Source organism: Actinia tenebrosa, unplaced genomic scaffold, assembly GCF_029948245.1.
Source record: "Actinia tenebrosa isolate PJP-AT-01 unplaced genomic scaffold, QUT_ActTen_1.0 PGA_scaffold4__44_contigs__length_22323623, whole genome shotgun sequence".
NCBI classification, from domain to species: domain Eukaryota; kingdom Metazoa; phylum Cnidaria; class Anthozoa; order Actiniaria; family Actiniidae; genus Actinia; species Actinia tenebrosa.
Window position 1 is genome coordinate 21361232 of NW_028292581.1, and position 20800 is coordinate 21382031.

Here is a 20800-nt window from a genome sequence, read left to right on the forward strand (position 1 = left end):
AAAAAACTGCCAAAATCCGTTGTATTAAATTGTTGAATTGTGTCCCTTTCAATTGAAGAACACTGTGTGAAGAACACACATGCAACAATAGCTGTAAAAGCGTCGAAACTCGAATGTACTCAGAAAAAAATGAGCCGACTGTAAATGTGCTACAGGACTGCAGGGGAGGGAGGGGGGATGTCACAATCAAGAAGATTCATTTTTTTAGCAATTCAAAGTATTTAATGTTTAAACTAACCAATAACCGAGATTCTACGGTAACGTGCGTGACGACTGTCTAGCGTGACAACTTTCTGACAAAACAATTAACAAAAGCTTTCTTACGTTACGACTATTGTAAATGATTGCGGATAAAAAACAAATCCTCTTGGCCGCATGCAATAATTTGGATATTATTATATTATTTTATTTCATTATAAGTTATGCCTAATATGACTTTACTAGGATTATCACATTACTTAATTTTAATCCCAAAAATTTACTTCATTTTATTTTAATTTAACTTTTCCTTACGGTTACTGTACAGTAATTTTAATTTTTTTTAGACAATAATTATATTATTAAGCAACGATAATTTAAAAAAGATAAGATTAGTTTATCCTCTTAAGTTTTAAAACAAATTAGTGAATGAGACAGGAAGTAAAGAAAGCAGGAAAAGATAAAAAATGAAAGTGAAAGAGGAGAGTGCAAAAGAAAGCGTATGAGCTGTGCATCAAACAAATAATATATCTCTCTAAGGATGAGATGTTTCCCCATATCAAACGTCCAGGGATACGAAGATTTGTTTAAATTTAGTTCAAATGAAAGAAATAATACTCAAGGGAATTTTAATTCCAATAGCAGATATCGGAGTTACACTCTGTTGCCTTCAAAAAATTGTTTCAAGTCGAGGCATTTGGGTCAATACAATGAAATGTATAGAAACTGACCCAAATGTAACAATTTTTTGAAGGCTATAGACTGTAACTCCGATATCTGCTATTCGATCGGTGAGTTAGCTATACCCTGACTTAGATCAGCCCAGAGGTTGTTTCTGTGAGTTAGCCATGCCCTGACTTAGATCAGCCCAGAGGTTGTTTCAGGGTTCAATGTGTGAGTTAGCCGTACCCTAACTTAGATCAGCCCAGAGGTTGTTTCAATACATCGATAAAATTTCAAAAGGTTTGAAATCAAGATAAAAATATACTTACGATGATTCGAGCATCAAGGAATCTCTCAAAAACAGCTTAGTTGCTTTCCGTTTATCGATATCGGGTCCAGACGCGATGCCATCCTTTATTTCACGCTCACCACTTTTACTCTTGCTTCGTCCAAGTCGAAATCTTTGGTGCTTTTTCGTAGTCTTTTCACCTCGATCATCTGTAGTATCAGAGGATAATCTTTCTTCTCTTTTTTTCGAAGCATGTGAATTATTTTTGTCATTATTTTTATCCCTTCCGCTTGTGAGGTCCCTTCCTATGCTCAGTAAGTCTGTCAAAGACATGCTCTTTTTACGAAGTCGTGTTTCGGGGGCCGCGTTGATTTGTGGTATAGGCGAAGTTCGTTCTATCGAATCAGGTGACCCTAGATCCAATCCCGAATAATGAAGTCTATCAGGTTTGACTGGTAACCGAGAACCTTCCGACTCTGTTCGCTTTAGACTTGATAAGTGAATACCATCCTTCGGGTCATCGAAGTCATTACTCTCGTTACCCGGGTGGTCACTGGAATCTGAACTTAAAGTTAGAAAATTCTTTACTCTGTCTGGTGAGGCAGAGAAGGAATTGAGAGTGGTGTAAGACTGTGACCGCATCAATGATTCGGGTCTTCTAGACATGAGCGGTGAGGACCGTCTTGGAAGAGAGGTTTTCCTGCGGGGTGGTTCACTAGATATGGGACCGCTGATGGCTGACTGTAATTTCTGCTGTGCAATCAGCGGTGACTTGATCTGGGGAGGTTGTTTACTTGGAGATTCCTTGAGGTGTATTTCCAAAGACTCTGACAGGGACTGCAAAGCTTTAAGGCCTGGGCTTGTCTTCTTACGATTTCCGCTACGACGCGGGAACGTTGCTGATTTTGCTTCCTCATCACTAGTCTCTCCTGTCGCACCTTGGTCACCACTCTCAGAGTGGGGCCTGGTTTCCCTTGGACCGAGAGGCATTGGAGCTGAGGCCGAGCGAACAACTGGACGACCTGAATGGCCGGAATCGTCTTCAGATGGTTTGGTTTCAAACGTCAAAGAAACGTCAGAGGCTGGAGAACAAGGCTCATTATTATCACTCATAGCGCATGCGCTGGATGATTCATTTTGTCCAGGCGATTCAAAGACATTTGGACTCGAGTCTTCTTTGGAGTCTTCTTGTTGATTGTCCAACGTGAATGAGGATGTTAGATCTAGAGAGGTTTGTAACGAACTGGACTCGGATTCGGACTTCGGCGCTTCGTCCGCAGAAAGCGACGACGAGCTAATAGATGTTCGGGAGGTATCTAGTGGAAGCCCTTCTGTAATAATCTCACCCTTTGATGTTTTCCGTAAAAATTTCTTGGATTCTTTTGGTTCGGAACATGAACGAGACAACGAAACGGACGAATCCACTTTCCGTCTTTCCTTCTGAGGCGCCGAAGATGATCGGGATACTTTCGTGACACCTTCGGAACGTAGTCGGCTAATATCGGGATTGATTGGCGGTATTTTCTGGATAAGTTCATCTGCGCCTTTGTGAACTACTATTTCGGGATTCACATTAGTTAAATCGGTTAGAGAAGAAGAAGTCTTTTTCGATGTGACTTCTCTCTTCTTTCCAACAGACTCTTTCCTTTTCCTGAATTCTTCGTCTTTTTTCTCTTCTTCTTCATTCTCCGGGTTTATCTCTGTATTAATGGTTGCATCTGATGGATATCTCGTTAAATTGTTCACTCGGAATGCTTCATTTAGTCCCATTTCATCATCTGAGTCCAGAGATTCAACAGAGATGGCCGAACGTCTTCGTGTTTGCGGAGGCTCTGGCATATTTACGAAAGAAGATGGACTTATCAATTCGCCCGTATCAGTTGCAGACGTTACGTAAGGTTGACCATGCTCCAGTTGGGCGATCATGAACAATTTCTGTGGTAAAAATATTAATATTTATTATTATACATTTTACTAAGTATCTCAATCCTGATCGGTCAAGAGCCCTCAGCCAATCCCTGATATCGTGTGAACTCGACATGATAAATGTATTATCTGTAGGTTTTCCTACAGATACATAATACATTTATCATAGGTCAAGTTCATTCAAGGTCACGCTGTGGTGGCTTTGTTTTTATTCATTATGTGTATTTATTTCCAGAATTATTCCAAAAAGAATTAATTAAGGAATCCTTAACTTATTTTCATATATTTTATGAAGAATTCTCGAAATATTTCTGAATTAAGAATTTTGCGTTTTTCACGCTAAATCATGGAGTTCATAATTCTTGTCTCTATAATTTAAAGTTCATGTTAATTATTTCCCAGTATACAAAATGTATAATAAAGCAATTACTGAATTCGGTTATCGCATAATATCGTAAATTATCAAGACCGTGGCTGAGTTATAACACAGCCTCGGTCTTGATAATTTACGATATCATGCTCAACCTCATCCAATAATTGCTTATTATTTTCCCTAGTGTTTTCCTATTTCACTGAGTCATGCACGTGACCGGACGGTGCCGGGGAAATGTCACGTGATGTATTCATACAAATAGCTTTCCGTTTGTCTTTATATATCATGATTTATTACACAGCATTAGAAAATAGCATCATATTTGAATACCTGTGCTTTCTTGATGGCTTCTATCCAATACACTTGGTCAATGTTAGATCCTTGTAACGCAAACGCTTGTACCACTGTGTTGTACTCGTTCATATACACCAGAAGAAACATGCCTAAATACAGAGTATGGCATCAATGTTATGATTTTATGATTATATTAATATACATGAAAAACTAACTCGATTCTGATTGGCTGAGAGCAGTGCTTTTAACCAATAACAAAGCGGAAAAAAGTAATTTGCACTGCAATGCAAGTTAGAATCATCTTTCACTCTTGTGTTTTTCAAAGAGATCAAATGACACTAGCCCTATATTGAAGCTCTTGGAAAAAGCCACTTGACCAAATTTCAATTAATACCATATGATTACCTATTCTTATAAAAAAGACATTTTTTCATTTTTTCATTGGTTTAACTTTATCTTGTTGGAAATTTTGACAACAGAATGAAGAGATTGTTTGGAATAATGGCGATGGGACACTAGAGAAAAACGTTTGCGCATGCGTGCATTTCAGCACGTTTTCTAAGAATTTTGAAGAGTTTGAGTGAGAAAATAACTGTTTGTTTTCTCCAAGTATACAAAACAGTTCCAGAGTATACTTTTGTCAGACCAAGATACTGTATTAACAAACACAATATGAAAGAATTAGCCTTAAGTTTCAAGCATGGACACTAAGTTTTAGCATTTTGTGAAGTCCAATTTATTAGACATGTTTGGAAGTCAAATTTACTTATGTTTTGACTAATTTGCATATGCATTCAGAGCATGCGTAGACGTTTTTCACTCGTTAATGGCGATGGAGTTTACCTGGGTCTTTTGACGCGTGCACACTTAGTTTATCAACCATCATAGGCTAAAATAGACAAACATAAGATAAATAAGAAAAACATGAGTACGCCCACGAGTATTGATATCAATAGCAATAATAACGGTAAAGGATGATGATGGCGATCATAACGACGATAATAATGATGATGGTGGTGGTGAGTGACGACGGTGATGAGGACTGATAATGATAATAATAACGATGATAATGATAATGAATCATATGACAATCATGTTGGTGATTATAAAGGGTAACGAGTGCTGATGACGACGATGTTGATGACAATGATGATGTTGATGACAATGATGATGTTGATGATCACGATGCTGATGACGATGATGATGATACATGGTGATGTTGATGATGATAATACATGATAATGTTGATGATGATACATGATGATGATGATGATAATACATGATAATGTTGATGATGATGATGATGATACATGATGATGTTGATGATGATGATGATGATACATGATGATGATGCTGATGACGATGATGATGATACATGATGATGTTGATGATAAAGAGGATGATGATGGCACCCACCGGTTTTAGCACCCTGTATTTGCCTCCTTTCTTAGGCTTCGTAATCAGCAACAGATCAGTGAACAGAAACACGTGAACGTCCATCTACAAAGAAAAGGGAAGAAAACTTAGGAACTGTAGGGATAAATTACAAAAATGGAGCCAAAGAAGTCAAGCAAACTGAAAACCAAATAAAAACGTGAGGGAACGAAAGAGCAAAGTTGAATGATGAAACACTGAAAAACTTGAACAAAGTTGTAATATTCGCACCTTTCCCTGTTTCTCTACCAATCTCAAAGGTCCCTCAGCAATAACACATCGATGTTGATCCAGTCCAGGCATCAGATCCATCAGATTGAACAACGAGTACTCTGTCAATATCTGAAAAAATAGGGCAAATACTTATTACAGGACTCTTGATATATCTCCTGCACAGCATAGGCTCAAAAGAAGCCCCTGACATCAAATAACATAGACCTGCATGTCCATCAAGTTTGACTTACGCAGCCAGGTTTACACTCCTTTACGGATAATCGGAGCAGCAAAACATGATTTCCAGAGATAAAAATTGTCATTCATTAACTATTTTTTGTTTTTAAAAAATCCTTTTTTCCCCGCAGATTCTCATCGTCAATATCAGTTTTTTCTTCGTGAAAGGTCAAAATAAAAACCGTAAAGTAAAGTTGGAACAAGTTCAATATCACAATAAATCAATAAATTCAATAAGTAAAACTAGTAAAAATACGCAGGTGATTATTGAAAATCTCGCGCGCTAATTGGTCGAGAAACTCACACTATCACACGATAATCACCTCCAGCGATAATCCAAAATGGCGGCCAGCCGCTTTGTTGCTGTTACCGGAGAGGAATTATAAATAATGAAAGAAAATGCTATCCCCAAAAGGACTAAAGAGGCTAACAAATTTGTACTAACTTTGTTCGAAGGTAAAAAAGGACTTAAAACAATCAAATAAGCTCAAACAAACTGTTTTGATTCGTCGGAGTTCGCCTGTGTTGTAATTGAAAGACGCGTTTGTCACTTCAATTAAAATTTTTCCTAATTTTAAATGTGCCTTTTACTCTTCTTTTTTTGAAAGAATCACCTGTGTATTTATACTAAAACAATTATTTGCCTCAACCTCAGTGAATATCGGGGAATATTTACCTCGCCGCTCGAAGACTCGCGTCTCGATATTCACTTCGCCTTCGGCGAATAATTCGTTAAAGAGTAAGATAACGATAATACTCATTACACGATACTATGTACTAACGAGCAAAACCCTGCACAACAGAGAACTTAACACTGAACAGGGTTCTTATAACGAGATTATAAAATTCCAGGTATTCCAGGGTATTAGAGAGTTTTAGATTTACGTTCACGGCAAACGTGAAACGTCAGTTGACCAGTAAAAAATTCTTTTAAATTACTGAAAAAGAATCGCAAAAAAAGTCCAAGTAGTAGAAAAACAAAAGAGTATTTGCGCTTGGTGAGAAGGTTTGTAAAAGGTAAAGTAAAATAGAGGGAAACTATGAAAACGTGGTCACGATTGCAGTTTGCGGGGAGAAAAAAAAGTCAATACCCTCAACTTTGAAAAATTTTACATCAGAAATAGTGAAAGGGTCGTTATCTTTAGACCAATTCGTGACTTACTAAGTTGTCGGCCGAGAAAACATTTTTATTATTAATTTTATTAGTCTAATATTTAACCTAATACTTATTGAAGTTTCAAGGAATTTTCCAGGAGTTGGTGTCAAAAATACAACTTTCGAGGAGTCTTCCAGGGCCCTGGAAGAAATTTTCGAGAGTCCAGGAGTTTTCCAGGAATTCCAGAAGCAGAGTAAACCCTGACTGAAGTATTTACCTTTTCCATTTCGTCGTTAACAGCTTCTACCACGTTATAGTTGTTCTTTATTCGTTTAGTAATGGCGAGGAGCTTATTTTTCTCGTACATTTCTCTCATGGCTGTGTTAACTTTCGCCAACAAAGTTTCCACTGTTGCAATCTGGGAAAAAATCGTAAAAATTCACGATTAAATCATAAATTAAAAAGGACGCATTTTATCAATAAAACGTATCCATATCTTAAAAATTAATTTTATCATTGAATCCGTGTTCAAATTCAAGCAATATCTTTCTTTTTTTGGTTATATAAATTTATTGGAGTGGAATAAAAAGAACAGAACTGGAACACGAAGAAAGCGGAAATTATTGGACATCACATTTTGTTACCAACTATTTCTTACGCTCGTAAAATACGTTCAACGTGAATGTGATAAAAAAATATATATGGGAGAGATAATGGGAGAGACAGATGAGAGTGGGAAGGAAGACAGCGAAGAAAGGGAGGGACGCAGAGATGGAGGGAGGCAGAGATGGAGGGAGGCAGAGAGAGATAGGACGAGGGATGAGAGAGGGAAATAGAAAGGAAGAGAGGGGGAAGGGGAGGGAGAGAGGGCGAGCGGAAATGAGAGTGAGAGAGCGAGCGGGAGTGACAGAGTGGAAAAAGGGAGAGGGAGATAGAGAAGGAGATAGAGAAGGAGATAGAGAAGGAGACAGAGAAGGAGACAGAGAAGGAGGGAGAGAGGGAGAGAGAGGAGAAGAGAAGGGGTAGGCGAGAAAGAGAGAGAGGGGGAGAGAGGAGTAGAGAAGGGGTAGGAGAGAAGAGAGAACATACCATGGACATGATGTCTTCCTTCATCTCTTCATCTTGCGTTTTCTTGTGAATAGCTTTGAGCAGCAGCGGGTACTTGGTCAGTCTCTGCATCGGTTTGACGAGGTAGTCTGACAGTTTGAGTCTGTTTGTACATAACCGATGTTCTTCACACCACTATAAAAAAAAACAATCATTACTAAACACCAAAATTACTAAACATTTCACTCCAGTAAATCTCTTTTAACCTATGAGAGAAATTGAGGATGAAGATAAACTAGATTCTCACACACCACTGGGAACTATTGTCCAGCTGACTGCCGCCAACTGACTTCTTTATTTCTGAATAACTCAACATATGTATTACTGTAATACATCATTCTGTGGGGCTAACTAAACAGTCATGGCGGACAGCGAAAAAGCAACTGATGAAAACACTGACCACGTAACTAATGTCCCTCGGCCCAGGCTCCAGTGCTGTGAGAAAACATTTCCCACTTATGTCGTTCCTCAGCCAGTGGAAAATACAACTTACCGTGATATAAGTCCTGAAGTCTTCATTTTCAAGCATCTTCTTCTTGAAATACTTCAAACAGTGTGATTCTTCCTTGCAGTATGTAATGTATGGTTCAAATCTCTTATCGAACTGATAAAAATAACACCAAGGTTCAGTCACGTTAGATGGCAGGAACAACACAGTCGTTTTACATGAGAAAGAATTCAATCCCCGAGAGCAAAGGGATTTTATTGTCCTCCCATCTAATTACAGGCAGCCCAAGCTGTATTATGGGTGTGGGCACGTGATGGTACAAAGACTCTATTGAACATAAATAACAGGGAGCAATGTTGTTATGTCTATCACACTAGCGCAGGCACTGTCTTCAGCAGGTCTTACTGTATACAGTCAATTCAAAAAATGTTGTCGTCGACCAACTCAAGCCTACGCGACTGGACCGAAAGGAACTCTGGGTAGCAATCAATGAAGCCGAGTTGACTCCATAATTTTATCTCACTAGTTATACCTGGTTTACAGCACGAACCTTCGTAGGGGAGCGGGAAGTGTTGAAGGAGACGTTTTTTTAATGCCTTCATATTTTCGAAATTGTGAACTGAATCATAACTACTTTGTTTTTCTTTTCCTAAACCCGAAGACATGCATTTGATGGATTGTTTCTCGCCAATATTATCTTATTACTAGAGGGAACAATTAATTCAGAACGAATATTTAACCGCTTCAGTGATTTTTTCCCACATTCCTTTCGGTCCAGTCGCGTAGGCTTGAGCCGGTCGACGACAAGGTTTTTTGAATTGACTGTAGTCCGCCTTATAGAGGGTTATAATAAAGACAGACATTGCCATAGCAACTGAAGCCTTGGAAACCAACACCAAAAGGCTTCCCATGCCATCCAATGTTACCATGGTAATCAATAGCATTATGGATATTACTATGTCAACTAATACCCTTAAATATCTTAAGAAATTGGTCTACTCACCATTGGAAAGCTCTCACTCATGTGTAATGGGTTTAATGGTTTACCAGTTTTTCTAGACTGTAAATCGAAAATGTATATATGTTTATAAGTAGCTCGATAAACAACAAAATTTTAAGAATAAATCAGCTATGAAAATATTGGATTGAGCTTGCTAGACTAAGGCCCCGTCTACTCGTATCCGGAAATTTTTGTATCCGCAAATTATTTTTTGCGGATACGAAAATGTTTGCGTCCACACGCAGCGTATTCGAATCATTTTCACCGTCCACACGTATCCGTTTTCGTAAAATTTGCGGATACGGACACAAAAATTTGCGGACACGTGTGGACGCAACCCGTATCCGTAAAAAAAAATTTGCGGATACAAAATTTTGCAGATACGTGTGGACGGGGCCTAAATGTTTTTTTTTTAATTGTGTCAACTCAGTGCACTTTTTCATTGCAGGAAAACCTACATAGCATTTAGTTGATGTATCGCATCAAGGAAATCTATCGTATTAGGTGCGATTCACTGTATTTTTATTAATTGAGCAGGTGCACGTTACGTCATAGCCGCCATCTTGGTTGACGATAACAAAGCATTCCTAAATAGCTTCTCTTGTTAGATCAACCAAGATGGCGGCTGTTACATTGTTATTCACATCTCAAGGGATTTTGAGACACATGATTGCACACACTCTGTTTCATCCACTACGGTCTAATTGACCTTACAACATATCACACGGCGGCCATGTTGATTCTCATGAGAATAAAAACCTTTGTTTCCCCAGCATAAATTAAATCTCAAGCGCTTGAATTTGAGGCTAGGCGTGGTGGAATCTAATGTTCAATCCAACATGGCTGCAGCGTGAATAAGGCCCATACATTACATCAACTACTTGCTACGCAGGCTCTCCCAATCACAATGCATTCAACGCCCCAACGTTTTCATTAGACACAGGAAGCCCAATTCAGAAAATCCTATTCAATTTCTGACTGGATTGAAACACTAAATTTTGATGTGAGAAATGTTCGCTTACCTCTTTGACAACATCACTAAGACAGTCTAACCAGAAGGATAGGTTTAACTCATAAATAGTTTCTATGTTACTGAATAACTTGGGTATTTCAATCTGAAAGAAACGTTAGCAAGAATCATTTAGTTTGTGCATAACGTTTTCATCAGAGCAGATAACAATATCTTGAGTATGATTTCTTTGTCTAGGTATACACGACTTTCAAAAATGGCTGCCAATCTCGGTTAGGACTAGGGACAATTGAATGGAAGCGAGGTAAGTAAGGCCTCATTAGTAAACAAAGTCTCCTCAGTACGATATTTTGTGTCCAAGTCATTCATTTCACCAATTCGAGTTCTTTTAAGCGTCTTTTGAAGTGAGGGTGAATGACTTTGACACAAAATATCGTACTGAGTAAACTTTGTTTACTAATGAGGCCTTACTGACCTCGCTTCCATTCAATTGTCCCTAGTCCGAACCGAGATTGGCAGCCATTTTTGAAAGTTGTGTATAACACCCAAGTTTCGAGTTATCTTTGCCCAGCCTTAGTCTCGGTTGTGCGTCATAATATTCAGCTATTCAAGCAAAACCCGTGGTATTTTTATCAACTCGTATCTGTTCCGTAGTGCGTACATTCCTTACTATAAAATGGCCCTTAATAAAACAAAAGAACACTTTTTTTTTACACAATCGAGGCTGACTGAGCAAAGGCGAACTCGAAATGGGAGTATTCTTAGTTCGGCTTAATGCAAGAGAATTGCATTCTTTATTTTTTTACAAAAAAAAAAAAAACATTTAAACTCAGATGTAAAATTCAACCTTACACCTTTGTGAAAGACCATCATATTTGGTACATTCTCATGTTTGTACGATCCATTTATTTGACCGATTAGCAGTTTTAGAAATTCGATTGAAAGAAGAGAAGAAAAAAACCAATCTATATCTCTGTTGGCTGTATTAGAGCGTGTACAAGATAAATGTAATAATAGTCCATCTTAAAATATAGAATTAGCCATGGTTTTCAACCATTCCCAAGAGAATTAAATAACAAAAGACATGGCGGCCATGTTGGAGGATATAACAAAAGAATTCATTGACAATTCTTTTGTTAAGTTCCTCCAACATGGCCGCCCTGAAAACCATGGATACTCAAATCTGAAATAATCTTATTATAACTTACGTCTTTCAAAAATCCTTCATTCTGTAAATTTCTAAGACAAAGTATAAATAACTGGAAAAAACAAAAACAAGATACAATCAAACAGTTATTTTTGCAATATCAATACATCAATCACATTTTGTTCTTGCCAAATTAATTTCTGATTAACTTCTATTATGCTGGGTGGTGTAGCTCTCACATCTGACACATCTAGGGTCTCAAGTTTAACTTCCCACATGATCGATCTTGATTCAAGAGTTTTTCTTTCTCCTCAAAACCTAACAGGCGGAATTTCAATTCAATCTGTGAGGTAGTCGTGCCCTGCCTTTGATCAGCCCAGAGGGTGTTTCAGGGTATCAATCCGTGAGTTAGCTGTACCCTGCCTTTGATCAGCCCAGAGGGTGTCTCAGGGTATCAATCTGAGTTAGCTGTACCCTGCCTTTGATCAGCCCAGAGGGTGTTTCAGGGTATCAATCCGTGAGTTAGCTGTACCCTGCCTTTGATCAGCCCAGAGGGTGTCTCAGGGTATCAATCTGAGTTAGCCGTACCCTGCCTTTGATCAGCCCAGAGGGTGTTTCAGGGTATCAATCCATGAGTTGGCTGTACCCTGCCTTTGATCAGCCCAGAGGGTCGTTTCAGGGTATCAATCGGTGAGTTAGCTGTACCCTGCTCTTGATCAGCCCAGAGGGTGTTTCAATATTTTTCTGGGTTCTGCTCTCTTTCTACCATTAGTAGTTATAGACTGACTTTTACTAGCTACACATGTCTACTAAGATATGCTACTAACCTTCTTTACAATGCTAATCTTATGTATGTATGTAACTTCTGTACTTAATAACTCCCAAGTTGCTTCTTGCTGGTCTTTATCCTTCTTGGTCATATTCTTTAAAATATATATAATTCGAATATTAGGTAATATATACAGTGGCCGTGTTGTATCAGATACATAAACTATATGTATATCGGATACAACACGGACACAAATACTGTAGATTGCTTGTCAAACATCTAAAATTTTCAAAATTAAAGTGAATCTGGCCAAGAAAATCCATCTTAAAGTTTATGCAAATGAACACAATTTTGTATCAGATTTACAACACTCTTCACGGTCGTGATTTCTGTTGTGTTTTCCTCATGAATTATTAATGAGTTTGACAAATAATGATAAAAAATCATGTAAACATAATCAGATTTTCCTCACATCAATAGGGAGTACCAGGGTGGATCAAAATAGGTTAAGAAAATTGTAAATTGAAATCTGATGAAAGTTGGTTTGGAATCTGGCAAAATAAGAAAATAGGCCAACTTTATCAAGTTTCTCCCCCCCCCCCCCCCCCCCCCCCCCAACAAAGGATTTAAGACCCTCCTACCCTTGGAAATTCCAATTTCTGTCCATGTGAACTATGTCATTTTCCTCTGACCTTGTACCTCAGCCCTTGGATTCCAAAATCCTTCTTGGTGGGGGGAACGGGGGGGAGGGGGGGTGTTTTACATAATGGCATGAAAGCTCAACAAAATTTATTATTAGGCCAATAAGATATTAATTTAAAACAATCAAGAATTTGACCTACAAAGACACACTAGATCTACATATAATAAGCTATTCGGCTTCATTTATTCTGTTTTCTTACAATATATAACATATTGCAACATCAAATTACCTCTATCCATTTAGGATCAACAACTGCAGTCCAAGATTCCTCCTAGACAAAACAAATATGTTCCCATTAAGATTTGGCAGAAATATTTGAAGAATAGTAATCATACACCATACTAGTTCTGTCTTATTCTTTTAATCAGAATTATCATTGCCATCATCAACACCATCACCATTAGTATCACAACCACCATCATCACTGTCGCAATTATCATCACTATCACCATCATCATTAACATCACCAACATTATCATCACTATCAACATCATCACTACTATCACCAACATCATCATCATCACTATCACCATCATCATTACTATCACCAACATTATCATCATCACTATCACAATCATTGTCAACACCACTATCATCACTATCACCATCATCATTAACGTCACCAACATTATCATCATCATTATCACAATCATTGTTAACACCACTATTATCACTATCACCATCATCAACATCACCAACGTTATCATCATCACTAACACAATCATTGTCAACACCACTATCATCACTATCACCATCATCATTAACATCACCAACATTATCATAATCACTAACACAATCATTGTTAACACCACTATCATCATCATCATTAATATCACCAACATTATCATCATCCCGTCTAACACAATCATTGTCAACACCACTATCATCACTATCACCATCATCATTAACATCACCAACATTATCATCACTATCAACATCATCATTACTATCACCAACATTATCATCATCACTATCACCATCATCATTATTATCACCAACATTATCATCATCACTATCACCATCATTGTCAACACCACTATCATCACTATCACCATCATCATTAACATCACCAACATTATCATCACTATCAACATCATCATTACTATCACCAACATTATCATCATCACTATCACCATCATCATTATTATCACCAACATTATCATCATCACTATCACCATCATTGTCAACACCACTATCATCACTATCACCATCATCATTAACATCACCAACATTATCATCACTATCAACATCATCATTACTATCACCAACATTATCATCATCACTATCACCATCATCATTATTATCACCAACATTATCATCATCACTATCACCATCATTGTCAACACCACTATCATCACTATCACAATCATCATTAACGTCACCAACATTATCATCATCACTATCACAATCATTGTCAACACCACTATCATCACTATCACCATCATCATTAACATCACCAACATTATCAGCATCATTAACACAATCATTGTCAACACCACTATCATCACTATCACCATCATCATTAACATCACCAACATTATCATCATCACTATCACAATCATTGTCAACACCACCATCATCACTATCACCATCATCATTAACATCACCAACATTATCATCATCACTATCACCATCATTGTCAAAACCACTATCATCACTATCACTATCATCATTAACATCACCAACATTATCATCATTACTAACACAATCATTGTCAACACCACTATCATCACTATCACCATCATCATTAACATCACCAACATTATCATCATCACTATCACAATCATTGTCAACACCACTATCATCACTATCACCATCATCATTACTATCTCCAACATTATCATCATTACTATCACAATCATTGTCAACACCACTATCATCACTATCACCATCATCATTAACATCACCAACATTATTATCATCACTATCACAATCATTGTCAGCACCACTATCATCACTATCACCATCATCATTAACATCACCAACATTATCATCATTACTAACACAATCATTGTCAGCACCACTATCATCACTATCACCATCATCATTAACATCACCAACATTATCATCATTACTAACACAATCATTGTCAACACCACTATCATCACTATCACCATCATCATTACTTTACATTACTTTACATTACATTATCATCATCACTATCAACATCATCATATACTATCACCAACATCAAATTGGATGCCATATTTGCATTTGGTCTATAAATGTTTTACAATTGTGTGTCTTTACCAGTGCTAAGTCATCAAGATCATGTACATCCTTGACATCATTAATACCCTTCAGTCCATACACATTGTAAACATCCAGTATCTCTTTTAACGTTGCAGCTCTCATTGGTGTATCTTGTTGCTGGGTAACAGAAAACACAAATAATAATTAGCAAGGGTGTCATATATACCAGTACTGCACCTCTAGCCTGAGGTCTTGGGGTTGATTCCTGGATTTGGTGTATCAGTTTATTTATATAGGGGGGGTGTACATCCCCTTCACCCCTGCATCCCTCCTCCTGATCTTTCCCATTCTCCCCTGAGGCTCTTAAGTCTGTGACTTCATACATCTTAGGGTGTCACACAGGACTTAAAATAATGGCAAGACATCAGACAGCAGTATACAGTATACAGCAGTACACTACCCCCCTCCCCCAAGCATCCCCACCTTCCATACACAGCAGTACCCCCCCCCCCCCCCCCCCATTTGCAAATCCTACACTTTACACAAAGTACATAATTATCAACTATCTGAAGCAACCCAATTTTCTTACCTTATTTTGTTTTGGTTGATTAAATAAACCAGTAAGCTTGCCGGTTGATTTTGGTCTGTGTAAAGTTCCTTGCATACTTTGATTTACTGATTGTAAAGCTGGATTTGACAAGGCTTGACTGCTGTTTGCGCTTTCATCACCAAAGAAATACATTATGTTCTTTTTCCCTCGTTGACTCTGAAAATACAATAGGAATTAAATCAATATCAGTACCTCTCATAGCAGTCCCGTAGCAGGGATAAAATGATTTGGGGGGGGGGGGGGGGGGTACTCGTTTTGCCACGCCCCATATGACCATATTATCTGCATGTCTTGTTATGAGTTTTCATCATTTACGAATGCCAACTATGTGAACTTTTTTTGAAAAAATGAGTCGTCTCTATCAATTTTAAGATAATAGTGTTTGAAATTTAGCTGGACATTTACTTTAAAAAAAGTTGTGAAATTATTGGGGGGCCCAGACCCCCTTGGCCCCTCCCCCCGCTATGGGCCTGCATAGTATGGAAATGCTACCTACTTTTCAACACATTGCTTGCGAGGTAGAGGGGGTTGAAGGGGTATTGCTGCTTTCTATTGTTATTGGGCTTCCTCCAGAATATGAATGTACTATTCATTCAATGATTGTAGTTTTAATTTAAGAAATTTTAGGTCAATCAAAAATATTACTAAATAAGACTATTGGAAATTTCACTGACAGAAGCTGTTGATGTAATTATGAAGAGAAAATGGGTAATCCAGTACTGCTCGGAAGCTGGATTTTCATTGCCCCTATGTACAGTACTGCTTTTGTAAGGTTAGGTTTAGTGCTAATATTGTTTGGAAGACCAATCTATTTTTTAATCCAATCATGCAACTTGTTCTGAGCAGTACAGGCTGGCTCGAGAAAATATGCTCTTTAACTTGACTGTATGCTGTAGTTCCAAAAAAATATCCATACCCCATAATGGAGGGAATTTGTAGGACCCCCCTATCCCAAAACCTTCCAAATCTCTTCCATACAAACACTGTTATTTTTGTTCTTTCTCTGACCCCCTGGCTCTCCAGAATTTCCAATTTTTTCTATGGTTGGGGTATGGATATTTTCTGGAATGACACCAGGGCCGTAACCAGGGGGGAGTGCAGGGTGCACGTGCACCCCCCCATAAAAGCTTAAGGTATGCTCATCTTTCTCCTTTTGCTTTAAAATTGCATGTAAATGTTTTTTTTAATTAAATGAATACCACTTTCCATAGACTGCATATCGTAGCTTTTTTTTTCTTTTTTCCTTTTTTTTTTTTTTTTGTTTACCTTTTTTTTGGTTCTGCAAACCATCTCCTGTGCACCTCCTCTGCAAGATCCCTGGTTACGCCACTGGACCCATCATAAATATATAATTTACTTACAGTTTTCAGCTGCTCCTTGGCTTCTCTTTCTCTTTCTTCTTGCTCCAGTTTTTTTATGTTTCCTTTTGCTCTGCTTAGTGATCCATTTTCCATAAAAGATTTGCTTCGAGGTCTCTGTTCATAATCAGGTGCCTTGCAGTCTTCAATTTTCTGGACTATGTCTATTACCCTTTGGTCAACCTTCACCACTCCATTAGCTGGAAAAATAGAAATAATATTATATATTCATAAGCAAATGAACAAACAAGCAAACAGAGCAAATGCATGGTGCAACAATGAGCCAACTAACAAACCAATGAAAGAACCAACCAACCAACGAATGAGTAAATAAATGGTCAGTGAATGGATGGGCAAATTTGCAAGTTAGGGTAGTGCACTCAATTGCGTTTCACCTCTGGCTGTAGGGGTCTTAGGTTCGATTCCCAGACTCAACATCATAATGTAGTTAGATTTTCTTAGGTCTTTCCTTTTATTTAAGGATTTTTCTTCAGGTTCTCTGGTTTTCTTTTAGATCAGCCTAGAGGTTGTTTCATGATTTGATCTGTGAACTAGCAGTGCCCTGACTTAGATCAGCCTAGAGGTTGTTTCACGGTTTGATCTGTGAACTAGCAGTGCCCTGACTTAAATCAGTCTAAGGTTGTTTCAGGGTTTGATCTGTGATCATATGATTTTGCCATACCCTGACTTTGATCAGCCCAGAAGTAGTTTTAGGGTGAGAGATAGATGGGAAAGAGAGAAACTGTTGTCAAACACGAAAATAATTGTAGTATTATTATTATAATTATTATTATTGTATCGTTTTTTAATGAGCAAATTTAACATGGAGCAGGAATTCGAACAAATTAAGGCTTTGTACAATTTTTAAACTTACCTCGAACATGGAGCATGTTCCCACCCATGGGGAAAGTGTCAAAAGCAAGAGGTAGAGGAGTGTTGGATGCATCCAAGAACACAGAATGGGTTAGAAAACTCAAGTCACGGCTGGAGAACAGTGGTTCAAGAGAATCCCTGAAAAATACACATACAAAAACTATCAAAAATCATGACGGCATATACTGCACTGTCATTTTTTAAATCCTATTTTATTTAAACCATTGGCCAAAGGCAGATGATCACACAATAGGACATTACATGTAAGTCTCCTACAAGGTGTATCATCCAAATCCAACCCATGTACTATAAGATATACTAATAAACCCTCAAATAAACCTGTAAGACAATATATATTAACTATAAATATTGATTAACGCTTGGTCCTCACCTGTTTGTCATCACTGAAAATTTAGATTTTTGTGATTTTTTTTGTGATTTTTTGTAAATTTTTTTCCATAAGGTACTTTCCATTTCACCTGGTATTAGCAATAACTAAGTAGCCTGCATTTCAGTTATCGGTAGACTACTGTCTCTAGTAATGTATATGAATTTTTAATCAAAAAATCTAGTAAAAGTAAGACATACTTGAGGGTTTTTCCTTTCAAGGCAGGAACAACTTCCATTTGAACATCATCTTCGTTTTCTCCGTGAAACTTTACTCTGAAGAAGTCTCTTCCAGGGTCCTAAAAGAAATGAATGAGAATGAATAGTTGAAAATTATGATTAAAGATTTTAGGTGGAGCAGAAAGGAAGGAAAAAATCCACTTTTTTAGGAAAGGGACAGGAGTACACAATTACAGCACGATTGATATGCAAAAATATTATGTATTCAGACACATACTTTAATGCACTGCAGGCATTCGTAAGGTAAACCAACACATTCTAATGCAAAACTGGCTACTTTGGCAGCAAGAGGCTCATGCATATAAGTATGCAATTACATTAATGTGGTCATACTTTGGCATATCGCACTGTAAGTGAACATCTAAGATCCCATGCAAGGCATCTGCTTGTTCATAGTTTATATCACAGCAATGCATTCTTCAACTGTAAACTTAATAAACATTTATTCAAGAGGTCATGGTTTGTTGTTCTTTTGTTAGGTGTTAATGAACTGAGTAGACAGTCTCAGAATGCATTGCTGTGATAGACTAGCAATAAAGTCTATGGTGTGTTGTAATTAAAGATGGAGAAGGAAAGGAAAGGAAAGGAAAGGAAAATAAAGGAAAATAAAGGAAAATAAAGGAAAGGAAAGGAAAGGAAAAGAAAGGAAAAGAAGGAAGGAAACAAAAGAAAAAAGAAAGGAAAGGAGAAGGAAGCAGCCACGGAAAGGAAAGGAAAGGAAAGGCCCTTCCTCCCTGACGAAAGGCCTTCATCAATCCCCCCCCCGGGTTCCCGTCGTGCCTATCCCTGTGCCCGTCCCTTCCTCCGTGCCCCGTGCCCCCCTGCCCTGCCGCCCCCCCGCCCCCGCCCCTCTGTCCCCTTACTTCCCCTCCCTTCCCCTACTTCCCTCCCCCCCCCCTGGGACGGGCCCGGATCAAGTAAACAATAAGGCCAAATAAGATGGGAATAAGAATGGGAATAACAATAGGAAATGAAAGGGTTCAAAAGTTCCATTTAATAACTCCTTCAATGGAATAAATTCTAATGACAATACTTACATCAGTGTTGTGTCTTCGTGGTTTTCGTTTAGGATTTGCAGTGAGTTTGAAAATTCTTTTACCAGTTGAATAACCTCTCGTTTTCTTTTCCCTAAAAACATAGACACAACTTCCTTATTTCTTGTCTGCAAAAACTGGTCTAATCTAAATATCAAAAATCTGATGTTAAAGTCTAAGCTAAACATAATGCATCTCTGACTAATGGATCGAAACAGGACTCATTAATAACGATGAAAACTCATAAATGCCCTCAGGGCATGTGCTCAATACATATAAAATACATTAATCCTATAAGGAACAATACCTCTCTTGAATCTTTTAAAACTGAACTTAAGACTTATTTATACACACCGAACGCATAATTTATCACTACTATACTTATTTATTTAGACTTGCTTATGATTCGTAATCTATGTTTGTATTGTATTTATTTATTATTTTTTACAGCGCCTAGAACCGGCTTGTATAGGCGCTTTACAAGCCTCTTTATATTATTATATTATTATTATATTATATTATTAAATAGATTTCTACTTGTATTACGAATATCTCATTTATACACATTTCCCCATCAGCCAGTACATTTAAAACTCTGATGGAAAAGTATTTCTAGGCTTTAAAGCAGTTTTCAATATTACAGTGTACACCAACTCGTCACCTTCAAGCTGTATGCTGAAAAAAAATTTTTCTTTTATGAATCAACAAAAATCAGCCGGAACTTTTTACATTTTTTACCACTGATCTAGTGAAAAGCCAAATTCCAAAAGGCAACATACTCTCATCTACAGAGCTCAAGTTATATTGAAAATTGCAGTAATAAGAAATTATTAGCTGCAATTGAAAAGGGTTATTTAGTAGCACATGCACCCATAAAGGTCAGACTGCGATATTTTGAATAGACTATATATATTTAGAAAACTCATTAATCATTCATGAAGAAAACACAATAGAAATCATGACCATGAAGGTGATTTTATATCAGATAAAGATTCGTCTTCATTTGCATAAACTTTAACTTGGATTTTCTCTATCCAACTTGGTTCAATTCGTAAAGAATTCGGTACAATATGAGAACATACATCTGGAGTTTTCTAAGCCGTTTAATAAACTCGCAGATCGTGTTTTATCGGGTCTAAAACCACTCGGCTACGCCTCGTGTTTTATACCCGATAAAACACTCCTGCTCGTTTATTAAACAGTACTTAAAAACTCATTAATAATTCATGAAGGAAACA

The 20800-nt window shown here is 37.5% G+C and overlaps 1 protein-coding gene across 5 annotated transcripts in view; it reads right to left on the reverse strand.

Annotated features, from left to right (window-relative positions):
* The window catches only part of LOC116299870 (uncharacterized), a 48138-nt gene that overhangs the window by 7356 nt on the left and 19982 nt on the right, over window positions 1–20800 (reverse strand). For all 5 annotated transcript variants that reach the window (XM_089037220.1, XM_089037219.1, XM_089037221.1 and 2 more), the window contains exons 6-24: window positions 19566–19656; window positions 18490–18587; window positions 17903–18039; window positions 17032–17228; window positions 15650–15826; window positions 15118–15237; window positions 13097–13138; window positions 12223–12318; window positions 11457–11507; window positions 10301–10393; window positions 9282–9338; window positions 8324–8434; window positions 7813–7965; window positions 7001–7141; window positions 5409–5519; window positions 5160–5243; window positions 4587–4632; window positions 3780–3892; window positions 1191–3085 (exon numbers count right to left, since the gene is read on the reverse strand). In XM_089037220.1, coding sequence (XP_088893346.1) covers window positions 1191–3085; window positions 3780–3892; window positions 4587–4632; window positions 5160–5243; window positions 5409–5519; window positions 7001–7141; window positions 7813–7965; window positions 8324–8434; window positions 9282–9338; window positions 10301–10393; window positions 11457–11507; window positions 12223–12318; window positions 13097–13138; window positions 15118–15237; window positions 15650–15826; window positions 17032–17228; window positions 17903–18039; window positions 18490–18587; window positions 19566–19656 — 3813 coding nt within the window. The remainder of the gene's footprint in view (window positions 1–1190; window positions 3086–3779; window positions 3893–4586; window positions 4633–5159; window positions 5244–5408; window positions 5520–7000; window positions 7142–7812; window positions 7966–8323; window positions 8435–9281; window positions 9339–10300; window positions 10394–11456; window positions 11508–12222; window positions 12319–13096; window positions 13139–15117; window positions 15238–15649; window positions 15827–17031; window positions 17229–17902; window positions 18040–18489; window positions 18588–19565; window positions 19657–20800) is intronic.